At 35.9% G+C, this 19,978-nt stretch overlaps 1 protein-coding gene across 1 annotated transcript; it reads left to right on the top strand.

Moving 5' to 3' along the window:
- Positions 1-1,055: 1,055 nt before the first annotated feature.
- Positions 1,056-18,726, top strand: LOC110108804 (3-oxoacyl-[acyl-carrier-protein] synthase 3 B, chloroplastic). Its single transcript, XM_020839598.2, has 8 exons — positions 1,056-1,529; positions 2,899-3,047; positions 5,468-5,604; positions 16,457-16,559; positions 16,642-16,760; positions 17,355-17,419; positions 17,490-17,709; positions 18,691-18,726. The coding sequence occupies exons 1-8, from the start codon at positions 1,324-1,326 to the stop codon at positions 18,724-18,726; spliced, it is 1,035 nt and encodes a 344-aa protein (XP_020695257.1). The 5' UTR covers positions 1,056-1,323.
- The last annotated feature ends 1,252 nt before the right edge of the window (positions 18,727-19,978 follow it).

The raw sequence follows: 19,978 nt of genomic DNA, 5'->3' as shown, positions 1-19,978 counted from the left end.
AACAAATAGAAGAAGATTTGCAAATGAGCTTGAGCCTGTAGGATACATATCTCATGCATACAAATAACCAAGACTTGCTCAATTTATACAACAAGGCCATCATATATCATTAAAATAAGTCAATAAAAAAAAAACACTAGATAAATTTGACAATATAAACTGATTTGATAATACAAACTGATTTGAAAATACAAACGAATTTGATAATATAAACTGATATGACAATACTAGCTGTTTTTGGCAAAATTGACATGACAATACATAAACAATACCAATTTCTCTTTTTGGTTTATTATTTACTAAACAAAATTTAAGTTATTAAATTTTAGATTCTTTGGTAAATATAATTCTAATGAAGTTATACTTGTTTGTCAAGAACAACATAATATTTGAATGAAAAGGGCATGTTTGATAAATATTCGATCAAAATTAAATACATATATGGCAGATTACGGTGACAGATCTCATTGGCGTCGAAAAATTCAAAATAAAATATTGCTCAAATAGTAAACTAAATAAATATTATTAATTTAAATCTTAACTTAAAAAATTATTAATAACTAATTCAATTAAATTATTCTTATTAATAATGAAGTGATAAATAAAATTTTTTACTCACTAATTAATTTGTTTAAATGATAAGAATAATATAATTCGTATATATAAGACAAAATAATATTAAAAAAAATAAAAGGATGATATTTTAAATATGCTCCTTTTTATAACTTGGCTTCTTTTTATTAACCGATTTCATGCAGCTAAGTTGCGACTTATTTTGATGGGAAACATGCACCATTTAATAACTAATTTCACGTAGCCTATTGTCAAACCCAGAACTGTTGCATTCTATATAATGCATCAAATAATTTGGTGCATTTAATGCAATGCGCTAAACCATTTAGTATATCGCTAATTTAGACCCTAAACCCTAATTTATAATTTACGCTTGCTCCTTTTTAAAATTTATTCTTATATTAGTATATATAGAAAAATGAAACTTGAATTAACCGCAAAAAAAAAAAAAAAAAAAAAAAAAAAAAAAAAAAAAAATCACATTTTTTATCGACATTGAACAGGTGCTAACCCGGGATTCAATTCCCGTCGGAGTTCCCAAAGCTCTATTGATTGCGCGAACGAAGAGCAGAAAACAGCGGCGGAGAAGAATCAAGCGGGGGGTTCGATCTGGAAACTACGTATCCTCAAGTCCAATGCTTTCTCTTACTATTCCTCTTCCTCTCGCTCTCCCTCTCCCTCTTCCTTACAGTCCGCCTCTCTGAGATCTCCGAAAGTTTCTCCTCTCCTACCTCTCTATTTCAGATTGGGATGGCCACAGCGACTGGGCTCGTGTTCCCGCCGGCCCCGTTCATCCGGCGGGTACGTATGGCTCATTTCAACTTGTTTTCCAGTTCCTTCTGCACGGAGAGGAATGTGCAGCGGCGGGCCGACCTCCGGTGCTGCGCTGTCGTCGGCGGGGGTGTAGATGACCACATCGTCGGAGCTGCATCTTCGTCGAAGCCTCGGATACCTAGGTATGATTTTTTTAAGAAAAATTTTGAGCCTTTATTAAAATTATATTTTTTAAGAAAAATGAAGAAGATGCACTGGATTGTAAGTGTGATTGAAATCCTACCAAATTTGAACATTGTGCAAGAATTTTGACTATGAATTTTAAACTATACAACAATCAAGATTCACATAAAAAAAAATGGAAATAGACAAATATCAAATTTGGTAGGATTTCAATCACACTTAGAAACCAATCACTAGACAATTTAGTTAAAAAGAATAATGATAGAAATCAGTAATTTGAAAATTCATACCTCATGCTGGTACAAGGAGTTTCATCCATCGAAAGTTATCGTTAAGACCTATGATGTGAAGAATCCACATCCAACCACACATACGATTGAGAGAAAAACTGTAATTTATTTCACCATTCAATATTCACTGATTTTTACATACTTAGGTCTTATTTTTAGTTCACTAAGAACTAAAAAAATAATTCCGTAGAATTCTATAAGATTTAGCCTAAAATTGTAAGTTTCAATTCAACCCATTTGGATTCCATCAAAGATAGTAAGTTTCTTTTCTTTGTTTAACAAAATCTCATTTTTTACAAAGCCAAGCAATTGATGATTTCAAATTTTAGATCCTAAATTTTAGTGCCTATAATAGTGCCGAAATCAAGATTTGTTGATAGAAAACTTTGTTTGTCACTTTGTCCCACCGCTATCATGATATTTCTTCTATTGTGCGTGTCACACTACGATCACTATCTCAGTTCAATCTTATATCCATCTTGATCACATTCTCTATCTGATTGCACACGTCAATAACGACCACCATCCAATCATAAACATTTTACTTTAATTGCAAAGGTCCATCATTTTTATTTAATCGATAGCAATCTCCAATTTTAGCTCGATCAAATTGAATTAGTTCATTTAATTAGATTTAGCAAAATTAATTTATTCGATTGTTTAAAAAAATTATGTGATAGCTATATATATATACACACACATATAGTTCAGAAAAATTGATAATTGGGAGCAAACACAAATTTCACAACTATGTGCTGTTGATGATACATTCTAAAAAACTAAATATATATTTTCCAATGGAATTGATTCATAGTAACTAATTCATATTCTCTTTCAATTTGCATCAAGAATGGAAATTAAATATCTTGACTTTATGCAATTGTCTCATAAATCATTGTTAGGACTCTTATGTATGTTTATGCGTGTTTTTCCTCTCTGATGTATTAAATGCTTTTGTTGTGTTTGTCTTGAAATGCTTATATAAAATATATTATGTAATCTTAAATTATTTTAGCATTGTAATGACTACATTGACGAAATGTTTACACACTTCCTAAATATGATAAACATCTAGCAGGGTTGTTGGCATGGGCTCTAGACTTGTTGGATCTGGTTCAGCAGTGCCGAAGTATATGATTTCTAATGATGATCTTGCACAAATTATTGAAACTTCTGATGAGTGGATTTCTGTTCGCACAGGGATCCGTAACCGACGTGTTCTTAGTGGTAAATGTGTAACTCTCTTATTCTTTCATAAAGATTTTGCAATTTAGTTGATCTTAATGATGAAGATATCATTGTATGCTTAGTATTGTATAAACAATTTCCTTAATTGAAGGCCCAACAATCCCTTGAGTCACCTTGATACAAGACTTGCATGTTCGGTGGTGGTTCTTAGAGTTTTATGATTTTTGGCTATAGTTAGTTTTAGGACATGATGTTCTTACAAAATTGCAGAAGTTGCGACTTATGTTGTCATTGTGGTAGGTTTTATTATTCAATGTGCTTGCTTTGGATGGTTTATTCTAGTGGGATTTTTATTTGTGTCATATTCAATTGATGCAATTGAGTGTTATTTTCTATATTTTTTGGTAAATTTAAAGGGACTTTTTGGTTATTAAAGGGGTCTTGAGGTACAAGTTAATAAAGAATTTCTTAATAAATTTCTATTTGGATATGCCGTTCTTTTTATTGTTCACATAGATTAATTAGGAGATTGAAGATTATCGAGAAAGATTTTCTTCTTATATAGGCGGAGGCTTGTCGCTTCTGGATTTGGTGACTTCTTTTCCTTTTATCTTTATTTATTTTCTCTAAAATCTTTTTATTACTTTGCATGTGTGATTGATTTAAGTCAAGTTTGATATATTCTGAATTTCTATGATGGTGTGATTTTCAATTGCTTGTGTGATTTTCATGTTTCCATAATTCTATGTATTATTTTTAAGAGAAGGCCATTAGATTATTATCTTTTTGGGTTTCATTATTATTTAGTTTTCATTGAAAATAACTAATAGTTGTTTAAATTAAAAGTTTGTGATTTATGAATTGGCATGTTTACATGATTTTGTGTATCAACAAATCCTAGACTATAAATCATCCTACATTAAATTTTGATATTAGAGCTTAAAATTGCACAACAATGTTAATGTTATATATGAGTTGGTCAATATAATGATAAAAGAATTTGTAATTTATTTCAAATCGGTTAAGCTATGATTTTAAACAAACTCAACATAGTAAGCACTAGTTTCATAATTATATTCCTACATTGGAAGGTATCATTCTAAGAAGCTTTCAAATTGGATACATAGCCTAAAAAATTTCTTTGAAAGAGACAATATGATAGATTTTCAAAGGATTGAACTTACTGAAATAAAACTAACTGGATATACTTAACTATAAAGAACAATATAGGAACCAATATCCACTCTCCAATCATTATAGGGAAAAATTGCACGTTTAATTTAAGAATTTTAACATGTATTTATAATATGTCTAAATTTTTTATAGCCAAGTATTATTTTATGAAAGATTATTTGGTTATCATTATTTATTTCATTAAAGGTCTTATATAAGAAATTAAATATGAATTAAGTTACAATTCTCTAATGACATTTAATGATATATTTTTTAGAGTTTTGTAGTTTAAGAAATATTATAATATCCTTATGTTCGGACAATCATACCTATGATTAAAGTTTTTAATGAAATGCATTCAGGTATATAATTGTTGTTTTGGATTACTTGTGGATTATTTCATTTGCATTTGAATGTTTATTAGGATTTTGGATAACCTATTCTATCTAGGTGTCTTGAATTTAGATTAGATATATTTACCATGTTAAATTAGGAGCTTATTATTAGATGATATGAATCCTATTTTCTGTAAATAGGAAGCCCTTAGGTTGTAATTTTAAAGACACTAAGAGTGGATAATAGTTCACAATTTACCCCTCTTCTATAATTCATCTATATTCTATCTCCCAGGGAGTTTTGCTTCTTTGTTCTTTCTCTAATATTATATTTGACTCTCTTTAAAATATTTTTGGGTTCGAAGGAGTATCCCCGATGGCTAATAACTTTCTTCAAAATCACAACTCTAGAAACTTAATTAGGTTTATGCTTCATCAATTGCATGGTAAAAAACCTATCCTGCTCCTCTAGGGAGATTTTAATTAGAGTTTATGCTTCTTCAATTGCATGGAAAAGAACCTATCTGCCCCTCTACATTGTTTCTCCGTAAGTTCTTGCATATTTCTTGGCTAGTTTGGATTGAAAACTTTAGTTCTCGAAAATTTTTATGAAACAATAAGTTCCCTGAATCCCTGCATTCATGAAAGCTCTTTTGTGAGTAAACTTTAAAAACCTTAATCTTGTTAGACCCAATCTTGACCTTGGATCTTCAATGAAAACCTTGGGTCCGCATTATTTTACTAGTTCCATAAGTTTCCACATTATAATTCCAGATCAAGTTGGCATCAAAGCCACTTGATTCCGGATCATAATCAAAACTCTTTTTTCTTTCTTTTTTTTAATCCCATTTCGGATTGTTGCTGGAAATTTATTAGTCTATTGGGGAATCTTTGTTTATTATGTCTCTTGGAAGTACGTCTTTACATTTAAAGTATTTAACAATCTGACAGGAGATGAAACTTTAAATGAATTGGCCCTGGAAGCAGCAAACGGAGCTCTTCAGATGGCTGGTGTTGTGCCGCATGATGTTGATCTCATCATAATGTGCACATCAACTCCAGATGATCTCTTTGGAGGTGGTGGTCAGGTATGCTGAGTATAAATCCTTTTTGAACTATATTTGTATGGAACATTGAAGTTATAGTTAACTAAATTAGATGAAACTACTGAAGCAAAAGTGATGTGAAACATGCATGGAAACAAGAATTGCTTTGCAAGATTAATAATAATTTGAACAAAACTTTGCCAATTGTAAATCTTGTGTTTCACCAAGTTAGATTCTTGAAATTTTAATTAGAAGTCATGTAATAGCATACGGTTACAAACGAGATTAAAAGGACGCTTGCAAATAACAACAAAGTTAATAAGTAAAACTAATGGCAATGAAACAAAAATCCACAGCTTAACAATGAGAAGTGTTCACCCTGAGTTCCCTCATCCCCCCTCTTGAAATTGGTATTTAGTGGAGAAAGGTTAGAAGTAACCCTAGTGATGCCACCATAAGACGAGTGACGCGTAAGGTATTGTTCGCTGGAGAAGTAACTGGAGGAGAAGAAGTTGATGGTCGGCTGACGATTTGCCAATGTCCAGTTGGTCGTTGTTTGTCAATCATCTCGGCGAGATGATAGAGTATGCGATCTACATAGCTTTCCACTGAATCTTCGAATTCCCAATCTGGATCAAAGAAGGGCGACTGCAGGATGTCGATTTGCCCTTGCGAGTTGTTTGCAAACCCATGGTCGACTTCAGGATCGGCCATTTATGGAGGCGACGTCAGTTTGTTGGACTCGATCCTTGAAGGATTTGTGTTGGAGAAGGAGGTTATGAAGGTGAGAGGCAAGGGGAGGGGTTTCGACTAGATTAGGGTGTGGTTCCAAGAGATTGGGATAGGGAAAGGAAGACTAAAGGTTGTAGGAGAAATCTGAAATTTTGATTTCAGATTTTCTATATGAGAGAAGCTGTTTTGAAATTCAAAACTATCCCAAACTTGGGCTTAGAAGAGGCGGCGACTAAGGGGCTAAAGGAGGAGATTTAATTAGGAGTTAATGAGCCAATTGGAGAGAGAAAAGGGGGATTTAATAAGGGGGAGAGGCGGCATGTGCAAGGGGTTGGCGACATGTGGAGAGAGGGAGGGGATTTTTGGGGAGCAAGTGAAAGCATCCAAATCAAGATAGTTAATTTAGGAAGTTGGGAATTAAATCAAATCTAATTTAAAATCAAATTAGATTTAGGTTTAAGAACTTTCCTAATTTAGCTTTTGTTAATTTAGGAAATTATTTGAATTTGAATTTCAAATTGAGTTAATTTATTTCCCAAATTACTTAGGCTAATTTAAGTAAGTAATAATGATGATTGGACTCATCATTAAAAGGAAAAGGAGGATGTGGCCGGCGGTGGAGCTTGGGGAAAAGGGTTTGGCCGGCGGTTCTGGATGGGGAAGGGCTAGAGGCCACGGAGTAGGAGGATGGTGGGAAGGTGGCCGACGGTTGGGGCAATGAGAGGGTACGGCCGGCGGCTTGGAGAGGTAAATGGAGGTCGGCCGGTGGGGAGAAAAGGGGAAGAAGAAGATAAACCGCGAGCCAAGGACTCTTCCAATGTATGACGAGTATTGCGTTCACCCTCACCTAGGGTTCTCTCTTCTCTCTAGTGCACACACAAGAAGAAGACAATTATGAAATTTTTATTTAATCATTCATTAACCTCATACAAAGCAAAATACCTCTATATATAGGCCTCAATAATAAAGAAAATAAGAAAGACTCAAATTCCCTCGGGTCTACAATAAGAACTCACTACCCATAGGGGTAAATTAGGAAAACTAAAATGCAAAATAAATAAAACATAAAATATATAAAAAGTAAAGGCTCTGAATCGTAGCCGTCGATCTACGATTCCGTCGATGGTACATCTGTTGAAATCTTTGGCTGATGTCCTCATCAAAAAGTTATTGCATGTCCAAATCAACTTCTTGTATTTTTTTTAATGATGTGATTAATAACTTAATCAAGTGACATCCATTAGCTGAATTCTTTTTTGAATGATCGTAACACCCATTAGCTGAATACTTATTTGAATGATTGTAACACCAAGTAAACATAATTAAGTTTTCCATTTGTCTGATTTTTCTTCTCTTCACCTTTGTACCTTATCAAATTACGTATCAAGAAGTTAATCGTGCCATTCTAATCATCTGTATACTTTGTGCTTTTCATGTGTTATGTAAGAGTTTAAAGGTGTAAGAACCTGTTTGTTAGAGCTTGCAATACATTTTGGTAAGAGTTCAAGCAGCCATTGCACTAGCTATTTTTGGTTGGCAAAGTCATGCAAATATGCTCCATCTTTAAATAATTGTGATGTAATTGAAAATAGGTTTTTTTTTTGTTGGGGTTTTTAATTGGGGCTTGGTGTGAATGGCATAAACTCATTATTTCAAGAGATGGAGATAAAATATACATCAAAGAATTTGAAAAAAAAAGATTAGAAAAGTATTATCTAGATTACTCTATGAGTAGATAGAGAATCCACATCACAAAGGAGAGGTTTATGGTTTTATACTGGTTGCTTTTGGCAAGGACATCACCAAAAGAGCTGTTCTTAAAGCATCATCTTATATGCTTCTGTATGTGGGCAAGTTGTTTTCAGAGAAAGAGAGAAAGGTAGTAGAAGAGAAGTTAGATGCATGGATTTTGAAATTGGAGGGTCTCTTCAAATTGCGCCCTTGAGCTGCTTTAAGAACAGCTCTTTTGGTGATGTCTTGCATATTTTCAATGATATTGATGGCTTTCTTTGGTGTTGCAGATAAGTGGGAATTCCTTTAGATGACCTTTTTTGAATATGCTTCTTAAGCGAAGCTTTTAACACTCTACATCTGATGTAGAATGAGAAGAGAAAAGGGGGGACATTTGAGATTTGAATTTCTTGCTTTAATTGAGATCAAAATATTAGGAATAATTAAATCAAATCAAATCCAATTATAAACCTAATTTGATTTAAATTAACTAACTTTTCTAAAATAGGCTATCTTAAATTAGGAAACTATTTCAAATTCAAAATTACTTAGAATTTGACATTAAATATTTTCCTAACTTAAATCGTTTGATAAAAGGAAAGTAATCAAAGGGGAATTCAAATTTTGGAGGCAAAGAGGAAGAAGGGGGGGAAGGGGCCGGCGACATTAAATGGGGGAGGAGAGGTTATGGAAAGAAAATTAAAAATGACTTTAATTGGAACCTTAAATTAGGGAGTAATATTTAAATCACATCCAATTAAATAATTAACTGGACCTAATTCAAATACTTTTCTAAAATAAGAATTATAATTTTAGAAACATAATTCAAATTCAAATTAATTTGAATTTTAAATTTCAATTTGTTACTAAGTTAGAAGGGCTTAAATAGGAAAGGGCTTTGAATGTGAAGGGAGATTTGTGGAGCCAAGGGGAAAGAAGGTGGCCGACAGTTTGGTGAGACTAGTGACTAGGGAGGTTGGCGGGGGTGTTGGAGGTGGAACTAAGGCCGTGGGGAGGGAGAAGGGGAGGCCGGTTTTATGGAAGTGGAAGGGTTTATGGGAGAATCGGTCGGTGGAAAGTGGGGGATTTTGGCCGGCAGTCAAGGGAGGAGGAGAAAAGGATTTAGGGAAAGAAAGATACAACCGCGAGTCTGGACACTTTCTGCAGCTGACGGGTACTACATTGTCATTCACCTACGGACTTCAGGCCACGAGTCCGAACACATCCTGCGGCTTGTGGAAGTTATGAATTCCTCCCATAGGAATCTCACCCAAGGTTCTTCCCAAAGAACACAAGTGCAAATACAAAATTTTATTCTAAATCCATCATCACATTACACAAGCAATGGACTCTATATATAGGCTTAAGAAACTAAAACAAGACACATATGTCCCTAGGGCTTACATAGGACGACCCTCTTAAGTAAGGGTAAAAACGAAAAATTCATAATAAAAATAAAAAAATTACAAATAACAAATTAAGATAAGGTGGAATGATCTCGGCCGTCGATCGTCATCACCTCATTTGAAAATCTTCATGATCGGATGTCTGCATCAACATCTCTTGGCATCATAAACATTATCACTATGTTGTAAGCAGAACTTTGATTTATTTCTGATTTCAATAGGCTTCTTCATAGGAGTGGGAAGCTTGAAATACTCCCTCTTTTGAATGGTGATCATGACTTTGGCTAATGATATATTGAGTGGTGGTAGGCGAGCTTCATAGAATGTTACAAGGTGGAATGAAATGATGCTTCCTAGGATCATGTTGGGGTTTCTTGAAATGGCCTTTGCGGTGGGAGATGTTGGTCTTCTTGCTCTTCTTCTTTGAATGAGAAGACATGCTATTTTTGCTATCCTAGTTCTCCCTCTTCCCAAGAGAGCCATAAAGATTTCTGGCTGGGAATTCTGTCTTATGGACCAACTCTTTTTGTTCCAATAAACTTAACGACTTTTTGGGGTAGGCCTTGTATAGTGCTAGGAGGATTCTTTGCAACTAAAAACTTGAAACTTCTGGGACGTGGACCTATAATGATTAATTTTTTTTACAATCTACAAAATATTTTTTTTTATTTGATTTAGTCAAAATTGTCATTAAAAAAACTCATAACGGGAGAACCGACCGCACAATCATTTCTTTGAAGCATGCCTTTGGATAGGTGGAATTCAAGTTGGTAAAATCAATGCATATTTTCCGCTTTTCCTTTGAATTCTGAACCAAAAAAAGAAGTATTATTGATATTGAACTTCTTAGATGAGTCATGCTTTCAATAACTTTTGCACATCTCAAAGAATAGGCTTAGTTAGCTTTGCAGCAACTTGTCAGATTTTCAAGTTTATATATCGGACCCATTTATATATATTGAGTCAGTGACATGCAATGCTTATATCTACTCATGGCATTTCGGCGGTTGACCAGTCAAAAACTTTATTATTTTCTTAGAAGGCACTAACAAAATTGCCTTTTCGTTCCTCATCAAACAAAGTTTTGACACATGGAGTTCCACTTTGATCTTCTTTGGAAATAATAACTTAATTACTTCCAATGTCTTGAGCCTATCTCCTATATGAACCACTTTTTGTAAAAACTCCTCTTGAACAATTTCAACAACCTTCAGATAGCTTGCTCTCAACCGTAGCAAATTTTCTTAGACTGTGGTGACTTCTACTTATGTTGTAAACCTCATAGCAACATGATATGGGGAGACTATAGTTTTGAAGGCGTTGAGGAGCAGATGACCAAAGATTGCATTTTAGTTTGTCGAACCATCAACTAAAATGACATTAGTGATTGCTAGACATTGATGCTTTCATTCTCTCCATATAATTGTGATAGGAAACACTTGCATATCTCAAATACTCTCTATCAATCTTCAGAAAACAGCGAGAATTCTTCACAAAAATCTGCACAAAATCACAAAAACAGTAGATAATTTGTATTATTTGATGAAAGGAACACGGAAAATAACAAGATACACTTGATCCTCAATTCGAGAGGATCGATCTCTCCCAAATCTCTAGCACCGCTAGAGCCCAAAGAAAACCTTAATCTAGGAGATCTCAAATTTCAGCCAAATTCAAGATGCCCTAACCCTAGGAAAACAAAGTATTTAATGCATACAAATCAAAGGAAATCCCTAAACAGTCCCTACATTCAAATTTCTCTCTTAATCCCCCCAAAAATCCTTCCTAAAATGCTATGCTTGGGCGATCGGGCAGCCCGATCTCCGCAGGAGGCGGAGATCCTCGCGTGTGCGAAATGACGGTCCCATGCGGACCGACTGGACTGGTCTAACAATGCTCCCCTCCCAAAGATCCACCTTGTCCTCAAGGTGAAAATATGCTCGTGTTCCTGTGGAGGTGGCCATCCTTGAGGTGACTGAAAAACCTTAATGTATTGCTGAACCAAGGGCTGCACGGAAAGAGAAGCATCCCCTCACTCCTCCAATCTGATCGCATCCAACCTGTGTAGTCCCACCAGATAATCTTTCCCCACCTCTTGAAGGCCCCTAACCATAGTCTTAAGTGATACCATGGCTTTGGATAGCCCTGCATCTCCCCTTATAACCACCTTTCTCCCATCCATCATTCCATCGTGAGTGCTCCACAATTGTCCTTGGTTTCCCCTAAGGTTTGCAACAACTTCATTCCCAAGATGACATAAGTACTTCCTAATTATAGTGGAAGAAAATCCTCCCTTACCTGAATCCCCTGGATGGTCAACATCACTCCTCTACAGATCCCCTGGCCTTTCTCCACCTTTCCTGTACCCATCATCACTCCATAACAACCGGTGTCCACCAATTTCACTCCCAATTGGTCGACGACCAGAGTGGAAATGAAATTGTGGGTAGCTCCAGTATCAATTAGCACAACCACCTCCCTGTCCTCTATCTCCCCCTTCACCTTCATGGTATGATTCGTAGTGAATCATACCACTGAGTTCAGGGAAACATCAACCAGATCCAAGTGTAGCTTCTCCTCCATCTCCTCCTCGGTCTCCTCCTCACCTCCATCTTCAGTTTTCTTGTCATCGTAAACGGTGAGAACCTGAAGAGTTCGGTCATTGCACTGATGCCCTAACGTATACTTCTCCTCGTACCTGAAACACAATCCCTTGGCCCTCTTCTCCTGCATATCCTTCTCTGTCAGCCTCTTGAAATTTTTTCCACTCCCTCCTTCTACTGGCTTCTCCCTGGCGGTCTCATTAATGTTGCTTGAGGCAGGCCCCTTGGGTGCTAGAAGAGTGATCGTAGTCTTGTAAGAGCCTCCTGAGCTGCTGTTCCTGGCTCCCTTCTCCAGATTTTTCTAATTTTCCACCAGCTGTGCCAATTTCATGGCCTCCCCCAAGTCACTAGGCATCAGAACTTTCACTGCCGCTTGGATTTCTGCCTTCAACCCTTTCATGAAATTCCCCTCCAACACTGTATCTGAGAGTCGCTCCACCCTGCTAGCTAGTTGCTCAAACTGCTCCCGGTAATCTGCTACTGATCCCTCCTGTGTCAAAGCAAAGAACTGCTCATAGAAATCTCCTCCCTGATTGGTTTGGAAACACTCTATTATGCAGTCTTTAAATTCCCTCCAGTTCCTGATCAGCCTCCGTTGATCTCTCCACTGAAACCGCGATAAGGCTTTCCCTTCCAAGCACAATCCTGCTACTGTCAGATTCTCCTCCTCCGTCAACCCATTGACGGCAAAATACCGCTCTACCTTGTAAATCCATCCATACGCATATTCTCCTTCGAAGATGGGCATCTTCAACTTTCTCACCTTCTGGTCACCACCATTTCCCCTGATTTTTCCATAACTTCCCCTTTTCTAAGTGCTCGGTCCACCCCATGTGTCCCGCTCTTCCCTTACTCTGCCATAGCCCAAACTCCCTTCGAAATCCCCCCTTCTGTCTTCAAAATCAGCACCACGGCGGTCGTAGTATTCCTCTTGGCGTTCCCCATAACCTCCTCTTTCTTCCTTCTGGACAGGCTCCAGATGGGGTCTTCTTCCTTCCCCTTCCCCGATTTTCATCTCATCTTCCTCCCTACGAATTTCAGAATTCGTATTTTTTCTTTCCTTCTCTTTTGCCACAGAAGCCGTCGTTTGGTTGTGGATTTACAACATTTTCTTCATCATGTCCCAGATTTGGAATACAAAAACAGCACTTCGTTTCTTCCCGACCAAAAATCAGCCGCCGCACTTCGCCAAAATCAGCCCATGAACGGTCCCAAGACTTGCTCTGATACCAATTTGATAGGAAACACTTGTATATCTCAAGTATTTTCTATCAATCTTCGAAAAACAACGAGAATTCTTCACAAAAATCCGCACAAAATCACAAAAACAGTAGATAATTTGTATTATTTGATGAAAGGAACACGAAAAATAGCAAGATACACTTGATCCTCAATTCGAGAGGAGGATCGATCTCTCTCAAATCTCTAGACGCCACTAGAGCCCAAAGAAAACCTAAATCTAGGAGATCTCAAATTTCAACCAAATTCAAGATGCCCTAACCTTAGGAAAACAAAGTATTTAATGTATACAAATCAAAAGGAAATCCCTAAACAGTCCCAACATTCAAATTTCTCTCTTAATCCCCAAAAAATCCTTCCTAAAACGCTCTGCTTGGGAGGTCGGGCTGCCCGATCTCCGCAGGAGGCGGAGATCCCTGCGTCAATTGCGAAATGCCGGTACCGTGCGGACCGGCTGGACCGGTCTAACAAATTGGCAATGCAATTACTATAAAAAGTAGCCCAGTACTGTGCCATAAACTAAAGGGTCGCTAGCATGTTTGCTTCATAAAAAGTGATAGGGACTACTTTAGTAATAGGAGTATTGGATGTATTGATTGAGCTGACCTATTTCCAACCGAAGTCATTTGAGGCTTGCTTAGCAGGAAGCTTCTACCGTTGCTCCCCCAATGTTGTTGGAACCACCTCAATTATATGAATTGCCTGAGCTGGGATTGGTTCATCTCACTGCGCTTTTACATATGCCTTGCTAACTCTTCTCCCTAGCTCAAACAAGATGAATTTCTTTAGCTTGCCTGCCTTGATTAGTTTTTCAATCAAATTTCAAAGGTGTCGAATGTCCTCCATATTGTGTATATAGTCATTATGTAAAGCAAAGTGCTTTGTTAGATCTCGGTGTGAGCATCGACACTCATTGGTGTGGGTTGGCATAAATAGTTCTTATTTCAAATGATTTCCATAATTTCAGCCATCGATGCTCTTAGAGGAGTGAATATGGTAGAGCAACCTTTCCCTTCTTGTTGCTTCAAAATTCCTGACAATTTACTTGGGCCTTTCAGGGAGATTGTCTTGCAATTGTAGTCGATGGTGTTATTGTTGTGGATGCTAGTAGAGCGGTATCTCACCCGACTTGTGATTCCTAGGGCGGCCTTGTTGTTTCTTAGGAAATTGCTTGCAATTCCTTATCGGACCAAATTCGTGTGGCTTACTAAAGGTTAATACAAATGATACACTGTTTTATTCATAGGCATTAATATGAATATTGACTAGTTTCGATAACTCGACCAAAGTAGGCTGTTGCAGATTGAGCGTGTAACTGAATGGTGCTTCCCTTTGGCTCCAAATGCTTTCACCTCCAATGAGTTATGTGAAATCATGTCATAATCAACAGGCTCAATTAAGAATTTGAGAGTAAAGCATGAACTTTTATTAAGTAATTCATGTTAAAAATCATGCCTCAGATGTCCTATTTATAACTTCAACAGACTAAAACTTAATTATTTCTTAGTATCTTGTAATATCTGGCCAGAAATTGCTAAAAATGACTTCAGCAATCTTGAATTACACTGAAAGAAGCAACTTCAGATGCTTGACTTCAGCTGTTCAACTATAACCTAGAAGACCCAAAACTTTCATTCGTAATAGCTAAAATTGCTGCAGATTCACACTGACCAAAATCAGAGAACTCACAACACCCATAATCCAATTTAGTGCCAGATGGGAATAACTGCAATGAAGAACGGTCGACAAAAAAAAAAAAAAAAAAGTAGAGAGATATAGTGAATAGCGCAATCCTGGCTACAGTAACCCATCTAATCCAGCACATGCCAGGTTTCTAATATAAGAGCACGTGAATTACAGGCCAATCCGTAAGCAATTCATGACAAGCAACACCATGGGCAACTGCAAGTAGGAGCTGAATTGTGCTTAAGTGCAGTATTTGGGAAGGAAAAAATGGAGCAGCCACATTGATAGCAAAATGAACTATCAATCGAGGTTGAGGCTATAAAGGAACAGGGAATCAGAAGTGCTGAACTAGGAAATTCAACAAGAACTGAATTAAAACACTTACAACCTGACTCATCAAAGAACACTAGAGAATATATCCCATTCTCTTAGGCATTTTAAATTAATACCTCTGAAATAAAACAATTAAAGTAGATGTTAAAACTTAGAATATTGATTTGCTACAAAAATACATTTTCAAATTTCCATTATGCTTCTGTGTTGGGCATAGCATGCAATGACTGGCTTGCATGGCATTTGCTGGTAGACATAATCATGCTGGTGACTGCTAAAGATTCATTGAGCACATGCTACATCTGGTCTCTTTAAAAAAATGCACTTCACTTATACGTACACACACTCAGGAATGCTTTCTTACACATTCCAGTGGACTCAAAGTAGTTGTTTTTAATGTCTTGAACGTGCTTTTTTTTATTTTTTATTTTATTTTTTTAATGTCTTGGACGTGCTTGTATACTCTGATCCCATTGGGTTAGGAATTGCTTTGCTTGAACAATATTTCATGCTTTGCAAGATTGCACTATAAAAATATTACTCAAATCTATTGATGTAACTATCACCTTTTTCCTTTCACAGGCTTCTCCGGTTAAATTGCATTAAATTAAAATGAAAAAGGAACATGATTTAACTTTTGGTAGGACTTAAAGTTGTCATTTATGCTATTTGGCATTATTTAGGCTAAATTATGCTTAAATATTACTCAAACCTATCGATGTAAGTTTCTGTAGGATTTAAAGTTGTCAATTTTGTTGTTTGGCAGAATATTTATATTTAAATTTATCTAAAATCAACCTATTGTTTTTTATTTAATGTTAATATATATATATAATTATTTTATATTGTGTGTCATGTTTAAAATGACACGCTCTGTGCCGTGCACTATGCACCATGGATCCATGAAGAATTTTGCGCCGTTTATGTCATTTGCCATTGACAAGTATGGCAAACATCCACATTCATGATTACACCCAAGGAATGATTATAGCTTGTGCTATGTACATTATACTAATTCTCTTGCTAACATTATTCAAGACTCATAAGAAATATTTTTCCTTTCGGACTTAATTTTCTGAACTAGTGATAGATTTGCTAAATATTTATTTTGTGTGGTCAATATATATAGTTGTAGTAATTTCTGGTTGATCTGTCCTGTTCCAGATTCAGAGTGATTTAGGTTGCAGAAATGCTTGGGCATTTGATATTACGGCTGCTTGCAGTGGTTTTGTTGTTGGACTAATCACTGCCACTCGTTTTATTAAAGGTATTAAATATAAATTTTCTTGACAATGAGATTTTCTTTTTATTGTACTCTGTTTGAGATGAATTGGTTACTCCAACTATAGGTGGTGGTTACAAGAATATTCTTGTAATTGGAGCAGATGCTCTTTCACGATATGTGGACTGGAAGGATAGAGGCACCTGCATTCTTTTTGGAGATGCTGCTGGTGCGGTGCTTGTGCAAGTATTTACCTTTCTCTCGATTAGCACAGTATAATATGCGCTGCTTCAATTTTTTTTGTTCATCATTTGTCAGTCAATTTGTTGTTCTTGGGTTGTAATATACCTGAATTTATTATAATGTTGTTGGAATCTCTTTATTACCCTATGTTATGATAATAAGACCGACTATGTTTTGTGGATTTAAGAGTTAGACAATAAAAAGTGTGGATGATAATTAAGTTGATCATTTCGGTAATGGGAATGCTACAATAAAAGTGTGGCAAAAGTAAGAAGAGAACTAAATATGATGGTGAGTTCCACTCTTAGGCTTCGTTTGGGATGGCTTTCTTACTGCTTTTTAAAGTAGCAATCTGCAACAGCCTTAGAACAACCAGTCCCAAACGAAGCCTTAGAACCATCAATACATTGGTTTGATAAAGTTATTGGTAGTTTCATCTTCCTTGCAATGCTCACATCATGATTATCTGATCCCACCTCTCAGCAAGAATGAAATAATAAAGCTTTTATCAACGAATAGTTCATGCTTCTCTACAAATTTAGCTTCCTTTCTCCTAAAATGTAAATTGCTTCTGATTCGTAATCGTCGCCTTTTCAGGCCTGCAGTGCGGATGAAGATGGATTACTCGGGTTTGATTTGCACAGTGATGGCCACGGTCAAAGGTATTTATTTACCTCTTCAAAGCTTCCCATGTGATTCCCACCTGATGCTCTTTATCACTTCAATTTTCAGACACTTAAACGCCCCAACCAAGGACAGTGAAACAGACACCATCTTAAACACAAATGGTGCGGCGGTATTTCCCCCAAGAAAAGCAACCTATTCGTGCATACAAATGAATGGCAAAGAGGTTTTCCGCTTTGCTGTCCGCTGTGTGCCTCAGTCCATTGAGTTTGCGCTTGAGGAAGCTGGCCTCACTTTTGCTAGCATTGATTGGCTCCTACTTCATCAGGTTTGCTTTCTTCCTGATCATTTGCATATTCTTGCTGAGATAATTTTGAGTAGATTTATGTTAGCCCTTTTACTCTAAAATCAACTCTAAGCTATTGACTATTTGTACCATAAGTATCTGTATTTGTGGCCGTCAACATGAGCTCTTAAGCCTATGATGACGGTGCAAGTCGCCGAAGGAACTGGACGCCTTGGGGCCTTTACCAGTATATGTACTTGTAGTAATCTCTCTACCAACTTTAACAAACATACACATTGTGATGAAGGGAAAAAAAAAGATATGCTTGTTAGGCATTTAACTTAAAATAGAGAGAGGTCAAAATGATCTCTAGATTATTTATAGAGTGTTGTTTTAATCTGAGATTATCAAATGTCCAATTTAATCCACTAACTACTCAAATTTAATCTAAAATACTTTCTTGATGTCTTAAATTTGATCCAAAATATTTCAACAAAAAGAACTATATGGGATTTTATATGAGGAGTTTAAGAATTAAATTGAACATGTTAAGTAGGTAAGAGTAAAATGGCTCTATACAAATAGCCTATGGATGATCATTTTGACTTTTCTCTCTAACTTCAAATATACATATATAACGAGGCAAAGGCAACCATGACTGACCTAGTGTCATGTTTGGCTAGTTCAAGTTCTGGTTCCTTAAGAAGTTAGATTTTGTTTGTTTTCAGCTTCTTTATTATCGAGCCGAACACAAATAACAATCCAAGCTGAGGACTATCAAATGTATCGATAATTTATTATTTGATGGCTTTGGATTTAAGAAAAAAAAAAATGATTCTGTAGGGCATCTTTTGTGCAACCTGTAACATAGATGTTGATCATAATTTTTGGAGTAGTTGATGGATTTTAATTATAAAACTTACAAAGAAAATCGAACTTTTTGTATACAAATTTGCATGTATAGTTATACTTTCATGCATTGAGCTAATAACAAGCTGATCTTAATGGAATTGGCTTTTGTAGGTGTTCATAGCTGCTAACCTCAATTCACTTGTCTAGGGTTAAGCATTGACATTTTATACAGTAGGTCTAGCACAATAGTGTGGCATAATCATAAGAGCAGCAAAAACGAGAGTAACCAGTTCAATGTATACTATTTAGCCTGACTATTTAGCCTGACTATGCTATATATATATTTTTTGAGCATTGAGCTATAAAGAAGTTTGGAGTAGCTCCAGTGGAAGATAAGATTAGAGAGAATCGCCTTAGATGGTTTGGTCACTTTAAACAGAGGCATTTCGAATTTTCGATGACCCGGTTAAGAAAGTTGATGTATTAGATTTGACTTATGTTAAGAAAGATAGAGGTAGACCTAAAAAGACTTGGTTAGAAAATATTAGAAATGATCTTTCTTTATTAGACTTTTAACAGGACACTGGCGAAAAAGGATTCATGTAGTTGACCCTACGTAGTGGGACAAAGACTTCTTGTTGTTGTTGAGCTATAAAGAAGTTTGATAGATAAGGAGAGCTATAGAAATGATAATTTTAAGAAAAATATATAGATAACGTTAATAGAAAATAAATTTATTTGATCTGATTATGTACGTTGGAGTGTAGAAAATGTAGCGGTAAGACTATCATATAGAATATTTATGAGATTATAAATGAAAAATAGTTGATCGAATGTAATATTATTAGAGTTTTGTCCACTAAAATTTGATCAAAATAAATTGAACACCTCATGGAACACTTACTGTGAATGAATGAAGGGAAATTCATCTATTGGATCACAGACAATCGTGATAAGGCTACTAACTATCTTGTTGAGGTGTGCAGTGTCTTCATATGCATCAAGATGGCTCAATATATCGAACTTTTCCCGTTCTAAAAAAAAAAAAATAAATAAATAAAAAGCTAATTCAATATAATGAGAACAAGATTTTATACGCTATTTATTTTGACCTTCAACTCAGATATAATATCATCAAATATTGATGATGCCCCCTTCTAACATTGTAAACCAAACACAAAATCTTCTTCTTCTTATTCTTTTAAGTTGCCACTTGGGTGTGATGGTTTGAAAGGCCATGGATTTATGTCTTCCTTATATAGGATGAGTTGCAGAGAATAAGAGCAGTCGTGGTCTCTAAAGTCGGGCGATAAGTGAAACTTCTCTGCGTCAGGGGAACGGAGAGATAAAGGCGACATTTTTGACAGCTGATTTTGAGGCGTTGAGAATGAGAGAAATGTTGAAAGTTCACTGTTGATTCCGTCTAAATTGACTGTGTCGCCGGTTAGAGCACCGTGGA

Source organism: Dendrobium catenatum, unplaced genomic scaffold (genome assembly GCF_001605985.2).
Source record: "Dendrobium catenatum unplaced genomic scaffold, ASM160598v2 fragScaff_scaffold_1056, whole genome shotgun sequence".
Classification (NCBI taxonomy): Eukaryota; Viridiplantae; Streptophyta; class Magnoliopsida; order Asparagales; family Orchidaceae; genus Dendrobium; species Dendrobium catenatum.
Note: the sequence above shows the minus strand (reverse complement) of the source record. Positions and strands in the feature narration are given on the sequence as shown.